The sequence below is a fragment of the Rhineura floridana genome, chromosome 4 (genome assembly GCF_030035675.1).
Source record: "Rhineura floridana isolate rRhiFlo1 chromosome 4, rRhiFlo1.hap2, whole genome shotgun sequence".
Taxonomy (NCBI): domain Eukaryota; kingdom Metazoa; phylum Chordata; class Lepidosauria; order Squamata; family Rhineuridae; genus Rhineura; species Rhineura floridana.
Window position 1 is genome coordinate 101,076,449 of NC_084483.1, and position 22,392 is coordinate 101,098,840.

At 43.5% G+C, this 22,392-nt stretch overlaps 1 protein-coding gene across 10 annotated transcripts in view; it reads left to right on the forward strand.

The window, feature by feature from the left end:
* LAMA2 (laminin subunit alpha 2) overlaps positions 1-22,392 on the forward strand; it is a 748,112-nt gene that overhangs the window by 437,461 nt on the left and 288,259 nt on the right. For all 10 annotated transcript variants that reach the window (XM_061623807.1, XM_061623808.1, XM_061623810.1 and 7 more), the window contains 2 exons: positions 12,046-12,173; positions 15,400-15,486. In XM_061623807.1, the coding sequence (XP_061479791.1) occupies positions 12,046-12,173; positions 15,400-15,486 (215 nt within the window). The remainder of the gene's footprint in view (positions 1-12,045; positions 12,174-15,399; positions 15,487-22,392) is intronic.

Sequence of the window (22,392 nt, forward strand, 5' to 3'; positions counted from 1 at the left end):
CTACATTTACCCTGTCCTTCCTCTATGCTCCTTGCTGCAGCATCTAAGCATGTGTTATAGCATCCTGTAGAGACAAAGTACACAGAAACTAAGTCTTAAAAATCTATTTGGGGATTTTGTATTGGCTGTAAGTAAAGTTGGATTGGTTGGTACCCATGCAGGCTGTTAAATGCTCCAATTCAATTTGGATCACAAGCCTTTTGAAGTAAAAGAGAGACGTTTGAGTGCTGAAAAAAGAGCTATGTTTCACATCAAAGGGTTTTGAGATGTGCTGAGCCTTTTGGTCTTCTCATTACTGTTATCTCGTGTGTGTGCGCATGCGCGTGCATACACCCAGTAATACAACAGACAATTTAGGTGGCTAATTTCTGGATGTTACTTCTTCTTCAGCTTTGAAATATACTTGAAAAGAAGCTGAAATATGTTTCTTTAACTTATAAGAGCTCAGCTCAATGGCTTTATCCTAGGTCTGTATTAAAAAGCACATCTCTACACACCTTGGTATAACCTGCAAAATCCTTTGATCCCCTACACACCCATGGAGGGTGAGGTATATTAAGTTCACATTGCCACTATGATGTTACACAGATGACATCTCCTTTTGTAAATAGCTCAAGTTGTAAACATAGAGAAAATCTATTTTGTCATGTTACAAACACACTGTTTCTTGCCATAGGGTTGTATTTCTAGTGTTAACCAGAACAGCTGCAGCACTAGGGGACTGAAGAAGACCTGCCCTGGGAGTGAGTATCTGAGCATCTGGGTGCTTGCTGCTCGCTCCTTTGGGTTGCTGTCTCTCAAGACAGCTGAAGTCCCTGGTAAGTGCTGCAAGGACTAGGACCCCCTGCCTGACCCTTGCTCCAGAGAGAGGCTGCAGTTAATCTTGCAGCCTCTAGCAACAGCTGCTGGCTGGGTCAGGAGGCATAAAAGCCCAGCTGCCCTTGGACGGCGGGTCTGCTGCTGGCGGGGTCACCAAAGGGGATTGCCCCTTGGGGAGTCCCAAGGGCGCTACCCCCCTTCTATTACCAATCTAGGTGGTGGGGAGGGCGTGTGGTGCATGTGTAGTTTCTGCACAAGGTGGAAGCCTGTGCAGTGAACTGAATGATAGGAGAAAGTCGCCAGATGCCTTCAGAGTGAGAGTCTGTAACTGACAGAAGGCTAGCCCTCCCTAGTAGTGACACAGGAGGGGGGAGTAGATGGGCCCTGTGTGAAAACATTTGAATGGGTATGACTGTTCCCAATCCTCGCAGAGGCCAACTGTGATAAATCGCTCTGACAGGTTTTGTTGGTGGGCTCGTGTTGGGTCCATATCAGGTGTTTAGGAGGAGTCTTAGTATGGAGGAACATTGGTGATGCCACCCCAATTTCAGTGATTACGGGCAGAGGGAAATATAGCCATGCGGATGTTGTAAATTACCACAGAAGACAAGGGCAAGGCTATCTGTGCCTTGTTCCTTGCTACCACTTCTCTCATGGATGGGTTCCCCGTTGCTCATCTGCTGTGCCCACTGCCCTGTGTGTGTTGTTGTTTAACACCAGATCGGTACACAATAAGACCACTCTCATCCATGATTTGATTGTGAATAAAGGTGCCGATTTGGTGTGCATTACCGAGTCCTGGGTGGGTGAGCTGGGAGGAGTTGATTTGACCCAGCTTTGCCCACCTGGATGCAACACCAGCACACTGCACGGACGGGAGGGGTGAGGATTTGCTGTGGTCTACAGAACTTCCATCTCTGTCATCAGGAAACCACTCTTGCCTTGGAGCTGGCTGTGAGGGCCTGCACCTGGTGTCAGGCCGAGGAGACAGTAAACTAGGGTTGCTGCTGGTGTACCGTCCACCCTGCTGCCCGGCAGCTTCCCTGACCGAGCTGGTGGAGGTCATCTCGGCTGTGGCATTGGAGCAGCCCACAACAATAGTGCTGGGTGATTTCAGTGTCCATGCTGAGGCTGCCTCTAGTGTTCTGGCTCGGGACTTCATGGCCTCCATGATGACTATGGGACTGTCTCAAGTTGTCAGCAGCCCAACACATAGGGCAGGGCACACCCTCGACTTGGTTTTTGCTCCAGATGGAGGAAGGAGTGGTCTGGAGATGGGAGGGTGTCGCCCCATTGTCATGGTGAAGTTTAGACTTATGGCTCTGATCCTTCCCTGCAGGGGTGCGGGACAGATTAAGATGGTCTGCTCCCAGAGCCTAATGGAATCCACAGGATTCCTGAATGCCCTGGGGAGTTCCCAGTAGATAGAGCAGGTGACCCTGTTGAAGCCCTTGTCACGCTGCGGAACAACAAGGCACATAGGGCTCTTGACACGGTTGCCCCCGGGTGCCCTCTCCGGCACTGTGGAGCCCGGTTTGCACCTTGGTACACCAGTGAGCTAAGGGCAATGAAACAGGCTGGATGACTGCTAGAGCGCAAGTGGCGAAAGACGTGCTGTGGGGTTGATCGGGCACGAGTAAAACATCATAAGTGTGCCTACTGTGTGGTAGTGAGGGCGGCAAAGAAGGCCCACCTCTGCCTCCATCGCATCCTCAAATAGCTGTCCGGTGGAGCTTTTCCATATTGTCAGGGGTCTGTTGACATCAGCTCCATGACATGGAGTTTTATACCCTTCGGAGGCCCACTGTGAATTGTTTGCAAAGCAGTTTGAGGGTAAAGTTGCTTGCCTCTGTAGCAGTTTTGATGCCCCCTCCACATCTACTGTAGTCCCCAATGAGTTGTCCAGTGCAATATCTGCTGCAATTTCTTGGGAGTGGTTTCAGTTGATGCAGCCTGATGACATAGACAAGGTGCTTGCAATGATGCGGCCAGCAACGTGTCCTCTCAGCCCTTGCCCTTCTTGGCTTATTAAAGCTTTCCGAGGGGGTCTGACCGAGTGGATCCAGGGTGTGGTCAACGCATCATTGCGGGAGGGAATGGTTCCAACCGCTTTGAAAGAGACGGTGATCCAACCACTCCTGAAAAAGCCCACCCTGGACCTTTTGGTTTGTGACAACTACTGACCGGTTGCAAATACCACTTTTTAGGGAAGGTGATTGAGAGGGTTGTGGCGCAGCGATTGCAAGTACTCTTGGATGAAACAGATTATCTTGACCCATCCCATTCTGGCTTCAGGCCTAGTTATGGGACTGAATTGGACTTGGTCGCCCTGATGGATGACCTTTATTGGCAGAAGGACAGTGGGAGTGCAACTCTGTTATTCTTACTTGATCTTTCAGCAGCTTTTGATACCATTGACCATGGTATCTTTCTGGGCCGACTTGGTAAGATGGTTATTGGAGGTGCTGTTTTACAGTGGTTCCGATCCTATCTCCAGGGTCGCTCTCAGAGAATAGCATTGGGTGACTGTCTTTCGGCCCCCTGGCAGTTTTGCTGTGTGGTGCCACAGGGTACCATCTTGTCCCTTATTCTGTTTAACATCTATATGAAGCCCTTGGGAATAGTCATCAGGAGCTTTGGGGCGAGGTGTCAGCAGTATGCTGATGATACCCAGCTGTATTTCTCCTTAACATCTGAATCAGGAGAGGCTGAGCAAGCCCTGGACCGCTGCCTAGACTTGGTGGTAGGCTGGATGAGGGCCAATAAACTGAGTCTGAATCCTACCAAGATGGAGGCACTTGGGTTGATGGTTCCCGAGTTCAGATAATTGGACAGTTGCCTGCTTTGGACATAGTCGTACTCCCTCTGAAAAAGCAGGTTTGTAGTCTGGGCGTGCTCCTGGATCCATCTTTGTTGCTAGAGGCCCAGGTGACCTCCGTGGCTAGGAGTGCCTTTTACCAGCTTTGGCTGGTAAGATAGCCTGACCACTGTTGTCCACACATTGGTAACCTCTAGGCTGGATTACTGTAATGTGCTCTGTGTGGGGCTGCCCTTGAGGTTGGTCTGGAAGCTCCAGCTCGTGCAATATGCGGCGGCGAGACTGCTCACTGGGGCAGGGTATCGCCAACATGTCACCCCACTGCTGAAAGAATTGCACTGGCTGCCCATTTGCTACCGGGCCAAGTTCAAGGTTCTAGTTTTGGTGTACAAAGGCCTATACAGCTCGGGACCAGGATACCCAAAAGACCGTCTTACCCCTTATATACCCAGTCAATCACTGCGCTCTGCAGGAGAGGGCCTCCTGCAGATGCCATCTTATTAGGAGGTTTGTTCTGCACAATATAGGAAACGGACCTTTAGTGTGGCAGCACCTACCCTGTGGAATTCCCTCCCTTTGAATATTAGGTAGGCGCCATCTCTGCTATCTTTTCGAGGCCTTTTGAAGACGTTCTTTTTTCAACAAGCCTTTTAAGTTGTGACCTATCCCAGTCTCCTTCTGTGTTAGAATTGCTTGTTAATATGGTTTTTTAAAAATGTTTTTAATGTTGTTTTGTTTTAATGTATTTTAAGGTCTATTTTTATGATGTTTTAAGGTGTTTTTAGCACTTCTGTTTGCCGCCCTGGGCTCCTGCTGGGAGGAAGGGCAGGATATAAATCAAATAATAAATATATAAATAAATAAAGTAAATCACACTAAGAGTAGACCCTTTGAAATTAATGACCATGACTAACCTAGGTCCATTAATTTTAATGGGGCTACTCTGAGTAAAACAATCCATACAGTTGAGATTCACAAAATTTTGTGAAGGGTTTTAGTGTCCTGGCCAACCCCTTGGATTCAAAGTCACAGTTGTGTTTTTTTTTTCTTATGTTTAATGTGAAATCTCAACTTAGAGCATTTCATAGATCAGCTAACAGATTATACAGAACTCTGTCTCTACACAACAAAAGCTAGACATCTCTACTCAAACTAAGATATTGTCAGAGCAATTAGACACTCCCGTTTTGACCTTTGAAATAGGCTCAGGGTGGGTTTTCTATTTGCATGGGGAATGTTTCTCTGAATGGGACCATGTGAGCAACTGAGCACTCCTACAATTTATTTATTTATTTATTTACATTTTTAGACCACCCTATAGCAGGAAGCTCTCAGGGTGGTGTACAACAAATAAAATCACAATTAAAATATGAGCAAGTGTGAAAAATATAGTACAATTATAAAAACATTAAACATGATAAAAATCTGAAATAGAGTTGCCATTGAGTTTATAATTAAGATCCATATTAGGTTTAAAATATTCAATTTAAAATGTTTAAAATGCCTGGGCGAAAAGGTAGGTTTTTACCTGGCGCCGAAAAGATAACAGAGAAGGCGCCAGGCGTATCTCGTCTGGGAGGGCATTCCATAGTTCGGGGGCCACCACTGAGAACGTCCTAGATCTAGTTGTTGATCTCCGGGCCTCTTTATGAGTTGGGACCCGGAGAAGGGCCTTCGACGTCGAGCGTAGTGAACGGGTAGGTACATAGCGAGAGAGGCGTTCCACCAGGTATTGCGGTCCGATGCCGTTTAGGGCTTTATAGGTAAGAACCAACACTTTGAATCTGGCCCGGAAACATATCGGTAGCCAGTGCAGCTGCGCCAGGACAGGTGTTATATGGTCAAATTTCATTGTCCCAGTGAGAACTCTGGCCGCAGCATTTTGCACTAGCTGAAGTTTCCGAACCATCTTCACAGGTAGCCCCACGTAGAGTGCATTACAGTAGTCCAATCTAGAGGTTACCATAGCATGGATAACTGAGGCGAGATTCTCCCTGTCCAGTTAGGGTCGTAGTTGGGCTACCAGCCGAAGCTGGTAGAATGCATTCCGTGCCACCGAGGCTACCTGAGCCTCAAGTGACAGGAGCGGATCTAATAAGACCCCCAAACTACGTACCTGCTCCTGTAGGGGGAGTGTAACCCCATCTAGGGCAGGTCGAACGTCAACCATCTGGGCAGAGGGCCCTCCCACCAACAGCATCTCAGTCTTGTTAGGATTGAGTTTCAGTTTATTAGCTCTCATCCAGCCCATTATCGCAGCCAGGCAGCGGTCTAGTACATCAACAGCCTCACCTGACGAAGATGAAAAGGAGTAGTAGAGCTGCGTATCATCAGCATATTGCTGGAAACGCACTCCAAAACTCCTGATGACCTCACCCAGCGGCTTCATATAGATATTGAAAAGCATGGGGGACAGAACTGAACCCTGCGGGACCCCATATTGGAGTACCCAGGGACTCGAGTAATGTTCCCCCAGCATCACCTTCTGGAGACAATTCCCGAGATAGGAGATAGGGTTGAAAAGCTGGTGATATCTGCCCGTGCCTGCACATCAGCCAGTGCATCCTTAGTGATGGCAGTGGCAGCACTTCAGCTAGATCTTCATCTAACACTGCCTCTGGTTGAGCCTCTGATTCTTCCTCCTTGGGAGGAGGTGCAAGTGGTGGTTCGGGCAACATGGCAGGGGGCTGAGAGGTGGGATTGGGGCCAGCTCAATGCCAGATAGCATTTCTTCTGTTGTAACTGGAACTACAGAGGTAGCATTGTCACCATCTAAACAGCTGAAGCTTTCTTCTCTTTCAGCTCCCTCCCACTGCAATTCACTAGGCCCCTCTCCAGGGTCCCATTCCATCTCCTCCTCCTAATCATTCCGCCAGGAGTCCTCCATGGGACGCATGACATTTAGTAGTATTAATGTTGTATGCAACACAGATGAAGTGCATTGCATGCAGATAGTTTTAAGAGAATTCAAAGTAATGACATCGCAGTAGTGAGGTACAGGTCAGATGTCAGGCTCTCCATTCGCCACACTGTGGTTTAGCATCTGGGAGTGCCTGACAGGATGATGCACATCCCTACACACTACTGTTCCTCCTTTCCTGACAGCCTTGTGTGTGCCTTCTCACGTTCCTAGTTAAGAATAATATTAGTTTATTCGTTGTGACACTGAATAAATATAATTACCGTTATGGATGTGTGACACCTTCCCCTTTAATTTCACAGAGGTTTCTGCTTAGCCTTCTTTCCCTCTGTATCTGTATAAAGTGCAGATAAAGTGTCTCAGATATCCTTGGTTTTCTCAACAACTTCAGTGCATTTAGGTTATTTCATTGTTTGCTTAAAAATAGTTGCACAAACTAATGCATGTTTTTGGAATAATTGGCACATGTGTATTATACTACTTGTGGATGTGCATCTGAGTACAGCTCCATTGAGAATAACATAGCACTGACAGGCATTTGCACTTTGATGTGCATTCATGTAAATTGCACAAGAGGTTTTGCATCCAGCCACTGATTATTATCCCCACCGCCCCGCCCCCAGAAGGTAAATCAGAGAGAATCATATATAAGGGACAATTGTCACAGCAACAGGACAATGAAATCTGCATAGGAAATTAAACCCCTGGATTCCTGCAGCACCCCTAATTTCTGCTACCCATAGGATCATCTAACCAGAGATTAAAACCAAGATCTAATACTGGCTTCAGGCTTTGATTTCAGGGCAAACTATGATAAGTGGTAACTATGGTGATACCAGACATCACGTGCAGACATCATGATAAAGCATAGTTATTGCAAACCATGAAAGTGTGGGGAGGGGAGAGTTGCATGGGCAGCGAAGGAAGAGGGGGAAGCTTGTGAGTCCCCCCTAAGATTCAGAATGTTACTTATTTATTTATTTTATTTATATCTCATCCTTCCTCCCACAAGGAGCCCAGGGCGACAAACAGATGACAAAGCAATTTTTTTTAATCTTTAAAAACAATTCAAATACAGGTGCAAACTGGGATAATCTACTTAAAAGGCTTGTTGAAAGAGGAAAGTCTTTAGACAGCACTGAGAAGACTATAGATATGGCGTCTGTCTAATATTCAAAGGGAGTGAGTTTCAAAGGATAGATGCCACAACACTTAAGGTTCATCCTATGTTGTGCGGAACGGACCTCCTGATAAGATTATATCTGCAGGAGGCCTTCACCTGCAGAGTGCAATGACCAACTGGGTATATAAGGGGTGAGACAATCTTTCAAGTATCCTAGTCCCAAGATGAGCTGGTCTTTATACACCAGAGCCAGCACCTTGGGTTTAGCCCAGTAGCTAACTGGCATTACTAGTGCAATTCTTTCAGCCGCAGGGTGATGTATTGACGATATCCTGCTCAAGTGAACAGTTGAGCATCACATCTTGTACCAGGGGCAGCTTCCAGACCAACCTCAAGGGCAGCCCTACATAGAATGCATCACAGTAATCCAGTCTGGAGCTTTCCAGTGTATGGATGACAGTAGTCAGGATGTTCTGGTCCAGAAATGGGTGCAGCTGTCTTATCAGCTGAAGCTGGTAAAAGACACTCCTAGCCACTGTGGTCACCTGGGCCTCTAGCAACAAAGACAGATTCAGGAGCACCCCCAGACTACAAACCTCCTCTTTCAGAGGGAGTACAACCCTATCCAAAGCAGGCAATTGACCAATCATCTGGACTCAGGAAACACCTACCCACAGCACACCTCCATCTTGTTATGATTCAGAGTCAGTTTATTGGCCCCCATCAAGCCTACCACTGAGTCCAGCACTTGCAAGGCATCTCCTGATTCAGATGTTACCAAGAAATAAAGCTAGGTATCATCAGTGTACGGCTGACATCTGGTTCCAAATCTCCTACTGACCACTCCCAATGGCTTCATATAGGTGTTAAACAGCATTGGGACAAGATGATACCCTACAGCACCCCACAGCACAACTGTTCCTGAAACTGAACCTGGAGATAGGATTGGAAACCCCAAATAAGCTCAGAATAATACCATGGTCTAAGGCAGCCTTTCCCAACCAGTGTGCCTCCAGATGTTGTTGGACCACAACTCCCATTGGCCTCAGCCAGCATTGCCAATGGTCAGGAAAGATGGGAATTGTGGTCCAACAACATCTGGAGGCACACTGGTTGGGAAAGGCTGGTCTAAGGTATCAAAAGTTGCTAAGAGATCAAGTAAGAATAACAGGGTCACACTCCCCCATCCTCCTTCTGATAAAGGTCATCTATCAGGGCAATCAAGGCCGAATCATAGCCAGGCCTGAATGCAGATTTAAATGGTCAAGATAATCCGTTTCATCCAAGAGTACTTGCAGTTGTTGGGCCACAACGCTCTTGATCACCTTTTCTAAAAGGGGGTATTTGCAACCAGGCTGTAGTTGTCACAAGCTGTAGTTGTCATGAGTCCAGGGTGAGCTTTCAGAAGCAGTCAAATCACCACCTCTTTCCGGGTGGCTGGGACCACTCCCTTCCGCAAAGACACATTGACCACACCCTGGATCTATTCAGCCATACTCTGTCAGTAAGCTTTAATAATCCAAGAAGGGCAAGGGTCAAGGAGACATGTTGTTAACACCTTGTCTACATGATTTGGTGGTCAGAGCTCATATCTGAAGTGACCCTGAGCCTGGAGACACAATCACATATACATTCCTTTATATAAGAAATCATTTCTTTACAAAATCCAGAATTCTTATAAAAGGAAAAGGAAAGAGTTTGGGGAGAATGGTGCCCCCTCAATACCTATGTTTTTATATTTTAATATTACTTGAATGCTGTGACTGGATATACTTGTCAGTGTAACTTATTAGTAAAGAACATGTGCTCACCAGCAATATTGTGAAATGCAACTTTCGAGGATTTGAATTTTAATTCACAGGATTATCAGGGTGCAAATTCTCTGAGTGTAGCTTTTAACAGAAAACATCCATGAATGTCTCTTTTCACATAAATCTCTCATAAGAGGCATTTTAGGTTTGCAAGTAATGATGTATGAAGTGGCTAATAGACATATCTGACCAGTTCTGTAACAGATATCAAAATCCTACCCCTCTTCACTTTGCATATTTTATTTATAGAACGCCAGATTCTTTGGGAGCACTTGGCTGATTACTACACAGTGGCCTGGTTCTCATATAACACTAACCCATGCTTTAGTGCTACGTGGATAAGCCTCAGTGAACAAGAGTGAATCATCAGGCTTGCATGTTTCCCCCTCGTCACTCTTTCACACACAAGGTTGGCAGAAGGACTTCAGCTTCAAACTTGGCTTAACATTATATGTGAACCAAGATTCCTGCCTTCGGACAAGCAATGGTTAGTTCAACAAGCTAGCATCATAACTCATGGTTTGAAGTTCCTAGCCGTGGGAGAGGAGAGGAGAGGAAAAACAAAGGCTTCATCCACTCAGCCTCATTGAGGCTCATCCATGTAACACTAAACCTGTTTAAGTGTTATGTGCAAATCAGCCCATTGGTTATGTTGGGGTATAATGATAAACTATAGTTTACTGTTATGGAAATGAGTCTAGGTGAACCTTGGGTTAGTGTGTCTTCTCTGCCCCCCAGAGGCAGCTGGACAGCCACCTTTCAGGCATGCTTTAAACTGGATTCCTGTATTGAGCTGGGGGTTGGACTTGATGACCTCATAGGCCCCTTCCAACTCTACTATTCTATGATTCTGTGATTCTCCTCCACCATGGCGGGCTGGAAGGAGGAGACTGGAAGCTTTCATTTCTGTTTGCAATTAACCATAGCTTGGCATCATGTCTAGCGCCTAAACTGTATTATTCATTCATTTATTTTTTTCATTTATTAAATTTATATCCTGCCCTTCCTCCCAGTACAAGCCCAGTAGTTAATAGTAACTATGGTTTATTGATGCAAACTAGTTGTGTAAATTATGATTTGAAGCAAGTCTTGTTTTGGCAAATGTTATAGTTAAAACTGAACCATCGTTTGTCCTAATGATGGCTTTGTTCTGACTCTGCTCTTGGAGGCAATATGCTGCTAAATACTAGTTACTGGAAACTGCAGGAGGGGAGAGTGCTGTTGTATGCAGGTTCTGATGGCTTCCCTCAGGCATCTGATTGTCCACCATATGAACAGGATGCTGGACTAGATGGGTAATTGGCCTGATCCAGCAGGCTCTTCTTATGTCCACAACAGTTTCCTATCTCCTTCTCCCATCTGCACTGGAGCAGAGTACACTGGGGAACTGCAGTCCTAAGGCATTCCTCATTCCCAAGATGGTAAACCATAGTTTAGCATTACATCTGAATGAGACCACTAGATATTGAGTTTACTACTACAGATTGCTGTAGAACAAGTGTGCAAATCATCATCATCATAAATAACAACAACAACAAAAAATTGTTATATCCCAAAGAACAATGCAGGTAGGATTTTAAGTATGAATTTATAGTTCCTTGAATCTCAAATCTTATTTCAAAGTCTCTCTCTCTATATATATATCTACATCTATATATATATATATATATACACACACACATCTAGCAGGAAATGGTTAACACTTAGTTTGTTTAACACTTGAATTGCATACCTAAGCTTTGAATGTACACTGGGAAAAACACTTTTAAATACACATATTTAAATACATCTATTACTTGAAAAGGAAACAAGAAAACTGCTGGTTGGGGTGGGAGTATCAGAAAATAATTTTGATGGGCAGTTCACATTATTGCTTTTACTCACATAAACGAGAGTGTTTGTTTCGTTCCCTACACCAGGAGCAGGAACCAGTGACTTTTCAGATGTTGCTGGATTCCGTTGTTAACTTCAACTAGGGATGTTGAATTCAGTTCAGTTTGCATTTGAAGGCAGACTTACCTTATATGCACTTTGTGAAACAATACACAAATTGAAACTCAGTTGTCTTTCTGTGAACCTCTGCAAATTTTGCAATGCAGCTTTCCAACCAAGTAATGTGTACAAAATTATTTGTTTTATTAAAACACTTGTGTACCAGAATTTCATAAAAATATCAAACCAGTTTACTTCATGATGATGATGTTGATGTCACCTTGGCCCAGTCATTGTCTTTTAGCCTAGTCTACCTCACAGGGATAAAAGGGAGGCTGCTTCTCTGAGTTCCTTGGAGGAAAGGCTAGGATAAATATGTGACTGTCAGACATGATGCACTCACGCCTTACTGCAGGGATATCCATCATGGCTCCCTCCACATATTGGTTTCCAACTCTCATCAGCCCCACCCAATATGCAGGGATGATGGGAGTTGTAGTCCAACAACATTTAGAGGGCACCTTGCTGGCTCCTCATGCTCTACTGTGTCTTTACCAACCATATATGTTCTATGATATTCTGAAAAGATGGTATTGTGCCTTCCTTTCCCCTATCTGTTTAGAACTGCAAGCACAATACAGGTGGCCTATATTGTGATAGATGTCTTCCTGGTTTCTATGGAGATGCTACTAAAGGAAAACCTGACGACTGCCAGCTGTGTGCCTGCCCACTGAGTATACCTTCAAATAAGTAAGTTGGAAGCTTTATCAGTAAAAATAATATTGAACTGTCCCTTGAAGCATCCCTTTATCAGTTATTGGCAGCCTGCAGAAAAAATGCTATCCTCCCCCCAATCTCCTCCTTTACTCCCTTCCCTCCACCTTCCTTTGCCCCTCCCCCTCCCTTTCCAATCCCTTCCCTCCCCCTCTTCCATGGTCAGTTTTATTTATTTATTACATTTATATACCGCCCCCTAGCCAAAGCTCTCTGGGCAGTTTACAGCAGTTAAAAACAATAAAAACAAATATACAAATTTTAAAACACAAGAAACAAGTTTTGCAGGGGAGTAAATCCCATTGAACTCATTAAGCATGCATATGATCAGACCTGCCCTTCCCCTCCTTCCCCTCTCCCTCCCTTCTTCCTCCACTCCCCTCTTCTTTCTTCCTCCTCCCCTATCCACTCCAGCCCTCCCTCTCCTCCTGTTCCACAGTCAGTTTTACCTGACCTAAGCAGGATTGCATGGGAGTAAATCCCACAGAATTCAATAAACATGCAAATGATCCAACCTGCTCCCCTCCCCCTCCTCCCCTCTGCCCTTCCTCCCCTCCCTCCTCATCCCCAACCCTATCCCCAAAGTGTTTGGTTGCCACCCTTAGCTTCTTCTGGAAGGAAGGGTGGGATATAAATTCAATAAATAAATAAATAAAAATAATAAACCTTGCCTCTTCCTCACCCTGTGCTATTGTCATCTGAGCAAAAGTAGCACTACAGTGCTACTGGAGGTCTGATTAGTGGAAAAAGTGTGGCATAAACTGGATGTGGCCCACTAGACTGTTATATTGATCAGGATGAGACCGAGGATAAATTAAGAGCTTCTTTATTTCATAATTCTTAAACAGTAAAACACCTGAGCTTGTTCTGTGCTAGGCCTCACACAGCACACACAACACTAACTAACTTCAGTAACTAAATCAGTCTAGCTCCCCCTAGGTGTGTAATACCCTCTAGAGAAAGTTAACTCTTTCTTTGCTATGCATCTAACTTAAATACACATTTCACTACATTTCCCTTTCTTTGAGTTCTAACTTATTTTGTGTGGGGGGGGTTCTATCAGCAAACGTTGTGTAGAATAATATTTAATCTCTATAACGTTCTGGTTTGCTGTGCATCTAACCTAAAGACACATTGCACTACATAGACTACCAAATAACCATTCATGGATTACAGCATGATTACGCACACGTGGAAATATGTAAGATGGGTCCCCCTCCATATTTATGCACATAGAAAGTAATGCTTTGCAATGCTAGACTGGTTTTAAGTCATCATTTAAAATATGTCTTGGTGATATGCCAGAATTATGTAGACATACAGTTTGATTTCCAAGTTTAAAGCAGATCCAGCAAACCTCTCTCTTAAAAATGTACCTGGACAGCATTCAGACATTAGGCCCATCTTTTTTTAAGAACCTTAATGTTTTAGCACTAGGAAGCTCACACAGAGATGGTACAAGTGGATCTATTTACAAGGAGGCCTCCTAGGCTTGTGTTCATCACTGCAGTTTCCACATGAATAGATTTTATTGTGAAGTTGCCCATCCTTCCATGCTGAATGAAAGGCTTATGTGTTTTCCGTTCATCAAGTCAACTTATAAGGGGTATACGAAATACAACTGCAACCTGAGTTGGTGTCAGAATCAGTCAGTGTGGGAGAGCTAACTACTCTTTAGCTATTCTTCTGCTAATTTCACAGATCCTCTGTTCTTTCAAAGTAAATGTAGCATAATCTTGATTACTCGCCAAAGCACGGGACGCATTAAGTGTCTAATATATATAGGAGTATATCATAATACTCTAAACGTTCATCACAAATGGAAAAAATGACAATGATCAATGCTTGTTTATATTTATTTCGCCATTATACTCACATTAAGTCAAGCTTTGTCCTAAGGCTGCAGGGCTACTGCTGGGTTGTTTGGCAAACTGAATTGCTATGTAGTGCAGACAAACCTGTAAGCAAAATAAAAGGAAGAATAACTGAGGACTTATCTCTTTAAAATAGTGGAGTGACAGATATCCTGTTGTTTCCAACTGCCTGTGTCTTCCAGTGTGCCAGAAGATTACCTCATTACAGTGTGTCAATCAGATACTCAAAGCAAAGAAACTCAGAAAACAAAATGCTAGAAAGCAGAGGCACACAGTTAGGGTAAAATGCTACCAGAAGATTGTAAACATACAAATAAGTGGGTTGTTGAGAAATGAAATTGTATTATTGATATTAGAAAGAAAGAAAGAAAGAAAGAAAGAAAGAAAGAAAGAAAGAAAGAAAGAAAGAAAGAAAGAAAGAAAGAGCTACCTCCATTATGACTGCAGCCAGTTTGAACCATCAGGGCAGCTGGAATGATGGAACATGGTCAAGTGCTATTGCAGTGACAAAGGCTGCAATCCAATACACACTTGCCTGGGAGTATGTCCCATTGAACCCAATGGAGCTTTCTTCTGAGAAGACATGTATTGGATTGCAGCCTAATTCATTCATCAAAGCTACATTCATGAGAAAACACATCTTACTGCATTTTAATAATGCAGATAGCTGCCACCCTCTGCCTCTTTTCAATCATATTAGGATACTGACCTTTAGTTATGAGCATGTCCTGAAAGGATGAAAAATATCCACCAATGTTGCCGTGCCTGATTCTGAATACCACTGATTATGATTTTTAAAGTAAGGTGCAAGTCATCCTCATTCCGTGGTACTGACTATCCACTCTTTGATACAGCTTTGACATATCATGAAATTTCCCCTTCACTTTTTTTAATGCAGCAGTGCCATTCCACTATTCATGTAAGCTGAATGTACTGAACTTTTGAATCAATCGTCCTTCAACAGCAATGAGATTTGACTTGGGAGCATAGTCTGGGATAGAGCGCATAGCCAGGCCCTAGAGGGCTCAGACAAGCAGCTGTACATTCCTGCTTTTAAATAGTGTAGCAACTCATTGATAGACTAAAGTCCCATAACAACATGTCATTTGGATGCTACCACCAGTTCAAGCTGTATTCAGTGTCGGCAGAAATAGCAGAGTCATTCCAAACTCTACCGGCTGGAGCCAAACCTAAGCCCCATGTGTGAGACCAGAGGACTTTCCCTGTAAAAGCAGCACTCTCTGAAGGAGGACAGCAACTATGCTGCTAATGAATTTCTTTTTGTCTTTTCTCTGTGTCCCCCTTCTTGCCTATCATCATCAAAAAAGTTTTAGCCCAACATGTCATTTGGACCAGAGTCATGGATTAATATGTGATGACTGCCCTCCTGGATATGCCGGCTCTCGCTGTGAGAGGTAAGCAAGTGTCACATAGGATTTTCTTTCCTGTGGCTAATAATACTTTATTAAATGGTTCTTTTCCATGCCTCTCTCCTTTGTGTATTAAAGCAGCCATATTAATAAAAAAATACCCACAATCTCCCCAATAGTCAGACCTGTGGAATTATCATGTCATACAGGATTCCTATTGAAATGAGAAATGTCATTGTCTCTTCCATATTTGTCCAGTAGATTCATTGGCTGCTTCATGAGCCCACAAAATTGTTTTTATTTAATTTTGCAGATAAACATTAAGCTATAACATCAAAGAAATTATTTCCCACAGAAGTAATATTAATTAATGAAATTCTTTTTTGCTGGTTTTTGTGCACCTGTTAGTTTCTTATTATTTTTGTGTGTTCCAAATTTGGCTTGAAAGTTGAGAGTGTATTTAATCAATTATTCAGTGAATTGCTAGTTCATCTCCTTACACTGAGCCAAACAATGCAATTGTGGAAGCTAGATTTATTTGTCTTAATTACTTTAAAAATCATCTTTTCCTAGCTTTGCTGCTTCTAATTCTCCTCTGAAGTTGGTTATTTGGCATATGAAATTACTGGCCCCCAAATGATGTCTCAGTGTTAAAAATATTTTAAAATAGTTGTTTTCGTTTTTCTGCATCATGATAAAGGCACATAGCTTCCAAAGTGATTGATCCATCTAGCTCATTATTGTCTACAGTGACGGGCAGTGGCTGTCTAGGGTTTCCCACACCTACCCGGAGATACTAAGTATTGAACTGGATACCTTCTGCATGCAAAGCGTGTGCTCTAAAACTGAGCTTCAACCCTTGGTTTTGCTGTATTATTCTGGAAAATTTTATATTCTTGGAAGTTTGATATGAGAAACAGCAAAAGATCCTTGTAAATAGAAGTCCATAAAAGGCAGGGATAACTCCAGATGATACCAAGAATAGTAGGTCACCTACAAAATATTCCCTCTACCCCATTTACTTGTCTAGTTTTCAGTCATAAGAACATAAGAACATAAGAAGAGCCTGCTGGATCAGGCCAGTGGCCCATCTAGTCCAGCATCCTGTTCTCACAGTGGCCTACCAGGTGCCTGGGGGAAGCCCGCAAGCAGGACCCGAGTGCAAGAACACTCTCCCCTCCTGAGGCTTCCGGCAACTGGTTTTCAGAAGCATGCTGCCTCTGACTAGGGTGGCAGAGCACAGCCATCATGGCTAGTAGCCATTGATAGCCCTGTCCTCCATGAATTTGTCTAATCTTCTTTTAAAGCCATCCAAGCTGGTGGCCATTACTGCATCTTGTGGAAGCAAATTCCATAGTTTAACTATGCGCTGAGTAAAGAAGTACTTCCTTTTGTCTGTCCTGAATCTTCCAACATTCAGCTTCTTTGAATGTCCACGAGTTCTAGTATTATGAGAGAGGGAGAAGAACTTTTCTCTGTCCACTTTCTCAATGCCATGCATAATTTTCTCTAAACTAAAAAGCCCCAAATGCTGCAACCTTTCCTCGTAAGGGAGTCGCTCCATCCCCTTGATCATTCTGGTTGCCCTCTTCTGAACCTTTTCCAACTCTATAATATCCTTTCTGAGATGAGGCGACCAGAACTGTACACAGTATTCCAAATGCGGCCGCACCATAGATTTATACAACGGCATTATGATATCGGCTGTTTTATTTTCAATACCTTTCCTAATTATTGTTAGCATGGAATTTGCCTTTTTCACAGCTGCCGCACACTGGGTCGACATTTTCATCGTGCTGTCCACCACAACCCCGAGGTCTCTCTCCTGGTCGGTCACCGCCAGTTCAGACCCCGTGAGCGTATATGTGAAATTCAGATTTTTTGCTCCAATATGCATAATTTTACACTTGTTTATATTGAATTGCATTTGCCATTTTTCCGCCCATTCACTCAGTTTGGAGAGATCTTTTTGGAGCTCTTTGCAATCCCTTTTTGTTTTAACAACCCTGAACAATTTAGTGTCGTCAGCAAACTTGGCCACTTCACTGCTCACTCCTAATTCTAGGTCATTAATGAACAAGTTGAAAAGTACAGGTCCCAATACCGATCCTTGAGGGACTCCAGTTTCTACAGCCCTCCACTGGGAGAACTGTCCATTTATTCCTACTCTCTGCTTTCTGCTTCTTAACCAATTCCTTATCCACAAGAGGACCTCTCCTCTTATTCCATGACTGCTAAGCTTCCTCAGAAGCCTTTGGTGAGGTACCTTGTCAAACGCTTTTTGAAAGTCTAAGTACACTATGTCCACTGAATCACCTCTATCTATATGCTTGTTGACACTCTCAAAGAATTCTAATAGGTTACTGAGACAGGACTTTCCCTTGCAGAAGCCATGCTGGCTCTGCTTCAGCAAGGCTTGTTCTTCTATGTTCTTAGTTAATCTAGCTTTAATCATACTTTCTACCAGTTTTCCAGGGACAGAAGTTAAGCTAACTGGCCTGTAATTTCCGGGATCCCCTCTGGATCCCTTTTTGAAGATTGGCGTTACATTTGCCACTTTCCAGTCCTCAGGCACGGAGGAGGACCCAAGGGACAAGTTACATATTTTAGTTAGCAGATCAGCAATTTCACCTTTGAGTTCTTTGAGAACTCTCAAGTGGATGCCATCTGGGCCCGGTGATTTGTCAGTTTTTATATTGTCCATTAAGCTTAGAACTTCCTCTCTCGTTACCACTATTTGTCTCAGTTCCTCAGAATCCCTTCCTGCAAATGTTAGTTCAGGTTCAGGGATCTGCCCTATATCTTCCACTGTGAAGACAGATGCAAAGAATTCATTTAGCTTCTCTGCAATCTCCTTATCGTTTTTTAGTACACCTTTGACTCCCTTATCATCCAAGGGTCCAATCGTCTCCCTAGATGGTCTCCTGCTTTGAATGTATTTATAGAATTTTTTGTTGTTGGTTTTTATGTTCTTAGCAATGTGCTCCTCAAATTCTTTTTTAGCATCCCTTATTGTCTTCTTGCATTTCTTTTGCCAGAGTTTGTGTTCTTTTTTATTTTCTTCATTCGGACAAGACTTCCATTTTCTGAAGGAAGACTTTTTGCCTCTAAGAGCTTCCTTGACTTTGCTCGTTAACCATGCTGGCATCTTCTTGGCCCTGGCGGTACCTTTTCTGATCTGCGGTATGCACTCCAGCTGAGCTTCTAATATAGTGTTTTTAAACAACTTCCAAGCATTTTTGAGTGATGTGACCCTCTGGACTTTGTTTTTCAGCTTTCTTTTTACCAATCCCCTCATTTTTGTGAAGTTTCCTCTTTTGAAGTCAAATGTGACCGTGTTGGATTTTCTTGGCAATTGGCCATTTACATGTATGTTTAATTTAATAGCACTGTGGTCACTGCTCCCAATCGGTTCAACAACACTTACATCTCGCACCAGGTCCCGGTCCCCACTGAGGATTAAGTCCAGGGTTGCCGTCCCTCTGGTCGGTTCCATGACCAACTGATCTAGGGAATAGTCATTTAGAATATCTAGAAACTTTGCTTCTTTGTCATGACTGGAACACATATGCAGCCAGTCTATGTCCGGGTAGTTGAAGTCACCCATTACTACCACATTTCCTAGTTTGGATGCTTCCTCAATTTCATATCTCATCTCAAGGTCTCCCTCAGCATTTTGATCAGGGGGACGATAGATCGTTCCCAGTATTAAGTCCCTCCTGGGGCACGGTATCACCACCCACAACGATTCTGTGGAGGAGTCTGCCTCTTTTGGGGTTTCGAGCTTGCTGGATTCAATGCCTTCTTTCACGTATAGAGCGACTCCGCCACCAATATGTCCTTCCCTGTCCTTCTGATATAGTTTATATCCAGGGATAACCGTATCCCACTGGTTTTCTCCATTCCACCAGGTCTCGGTTATGCTCACTATATCAATGCTCTTCTCTAAGACCAAGCACTCCAGTTCTCCCATCTTGGTTTGGAGGCTCCTAGCATTAGCGTACAGGCACTTGTAAGCAGTGTCTCTCTTCAAGTGTCTTTGGCACTTGTGGTTAGGCCTGTGGTAATTTTGCTCTTCTGAATTTATATCCTGTGCCCCTGCTCTCACAATGCCTACTTCTAGGCCTACCCCTTTTAAAATTTCATCATTTCTTTGGTTTTTATCCCAGGGGGGAGCTTTATTCCGAACCGGACCTTTCTCAGCTCCTGTTAGGTTTCCCCCCTCAGTCAGTTTAAAAGCTGCTCTGCTACCTTTTTAATTTTAAGTGCCAGCAGTCTGGTTCCATTCTGGTTCAAGTGGAGCCCGTCCCTTTTGTACAGGCCCGGCTTGTCCCAAAATGTTCCCCAGTGCCTAACAAATCCGAACCCTTCCACCCGACACCATCGTCTCATCCACGCATTGAGACTGCGAAGCTGGGCCTGTCTGGCTGGTCCTGCGCGTGGAACCGGTAGCATTTCAGAGAAAGCCACCTTGGAGGTCCTGGCTTTCAGCATCCTACCTAGCAACCTAAATTTTGCTTCCAGGACCTCACGGCTGCATTTCCCCATGTCGTTGGTGCCAACGTGCACCACGACCACTGACTCCTCCCCAGCACTGTCTACCAAACTATCTAAACGACGGGCGATATCCGCAACCTTCGCACCAGGCAGGCAAAACACCTTGCGGTCTACATGCCCATCACACACCCCACTGTCTATGTTCCTAATGATCGAATCACCCACTACAAGGATCCCTCCACCCCCTGGAGATATATCCTCGGCACGAGAGGATAGCTGCTCATCCCCCAAGGAATGGGTCCCTTCTAAGGGATCGTTTCCCTCTTCCTCAGCTGGATGCTCTCCTTCCCTGAGACCATCGTTCTCCATGATAGCAGGAGTCATAGTATATTAAAGTCATATACAACATAGATTAAAACCTTGTTCATTTAATAATGATTTTTGCCAACCTTTTGCTACCCCAAATTAGTTTTTTCTGGAGTTGTCCCTGATCAAAGCTACTTTATCGTGTAATCACGGAAAGTAAATAACACTTTGGTTTGGCATCTAAAGGAAGATTGTGGCCAAGAGTTTTTCAGATTCTTGTTGCCAATTTGAAAATGTCTTGGGTCACTCCTGGAGACGTGCAGCTCCCTCATCTCAAACTATGCAAGTTGTTGTTGTTGTTACTATTTATTTATTTGTTAGATTTGTTAGTCACTTGTTACATAAAGGTCTTCAAGCGACTTACAACACTGTTAAAAACACAAATAAATTGTGTTTTAAATTGTTTTTAAAAGATATGTTTTTAAATTTGTATATTGGTTTTAATGTTTTTGGTTACTGTAAACCACCCAGAGAGCTTTGGCTATGGGGCGGTATATAAGTACAATAAAATAAACAAACAAACAAACAAACAATCCCCATACAGCCACAGGAAACTTTTGGCAGCACACTAACAACAGTTGTAGCGGTGTGTGTGTGTGTGAGAGAGAGAGGCATACAATAAAAAGCCACAAGTTTTCCCACCACACCTTAAAACCACTTTTTTCCTCATGCTTGCTATCACTATAGGAAGTAGCAGTATAATGAAAAACAATGCAACATTAGTGTTACATGTGAAAACATCCACATTATATTTTGTATTTCTTATGTTTATAATTATCCTGCCTTTCTTCAGTGAGGAAACAAAAGATATCGTAAGTGGTGTTATGAAGTCATCTTCCATCTAGGCACTGATTGTGTTGGGCAGATGGCCCATTCCACATATAGTGTACTGGGCCCAGAAAATACTGCTGACATTCCTGATGAAATCTTAGATTTCTGCTACCTTGGTGTGATGCAAATTGGTATGTTTTTCATATTGGCAACTGTGTGATTGGTTGGGGTATATGACAACACCCCCTACAAAGTGTAATTGTTCATCATGCTGATCTACATTTAATATTGCCATTTGTGAATGACATGACTGAACATATTCCCCAATATCAAAGCAAAATTGAGGGTTTTTTAAATTGTCCTAAATGTCTATGGCTCATTATTTCTAATTAGCAAAATGTAGGTGCTTTCAATCTCTGAATCTTAAAATGTGGGTGAACTGACATCTGGAAAGAAAACTACTGCAGGGACACAGCACATGTGCTAGGCGTACATGGCGAGCAGTCAGGAATTTGCAAAGTCTTGGAGAATCTAGGGTATGTGTAAAAAAAAAAAAAATGGAGGGAGAGCCAAATGTAGAATGCTCCTTTCAGTGAAGGACTTTTGAGCGAGATCTTCAAAACTGTAGTCATTTAGCCATGTGCTTCCTTAACAGGAAACATACACAGACACACACTGAGAACTAAAGCAGAAGGCTCAACACAAGCCCACCATTTCAATATACGTTCATATAGTGTTATATTTGGCTAAAAGCACCTGCCACAACGAAGGCTTAGGCATTCACCCACTTATCACTTTGGCGGCTGCTGCAGAGTGCTATTTCTGTCTGTCTTTTCCTGTCTAGCTGGCAAGTCATCACCCTCCTCTCAAACCTGAGGGCTGTGTAGTTAACGAATGCAAGAACAAATCAACTGAAGAGCACTTTTGTGACAGTTTGTCAATGTATAGGTCACTGACAACTCCCATAAGCAACAAGTAGGATTTCTTGAGTAGATGGCAATCCATACATTAGCAACAAGGAATTTGAATACATGCTTATTTCTTTTAATCATCACAAACAGCAAAATAAATCCCAAAGCTATTGATTATAACAAACACATCAGTCTTTAGAAAGCCTTGTTTATATATGTGAATGAGTAATAGCTTCAAGAATTTGCATGGAATCCCTTCTCTCCCCCTTTTTTTAGCTTGAGGACACATCTCTGAGTCATGTCGCTATTAAATTAAATGCTTCAAAATTATCCTGAAGTGTTCTATATATAGTTTTGTCTTGCAGCAACCACCCATGATTTCTCATTCCTAGGACTGGCAATAAAT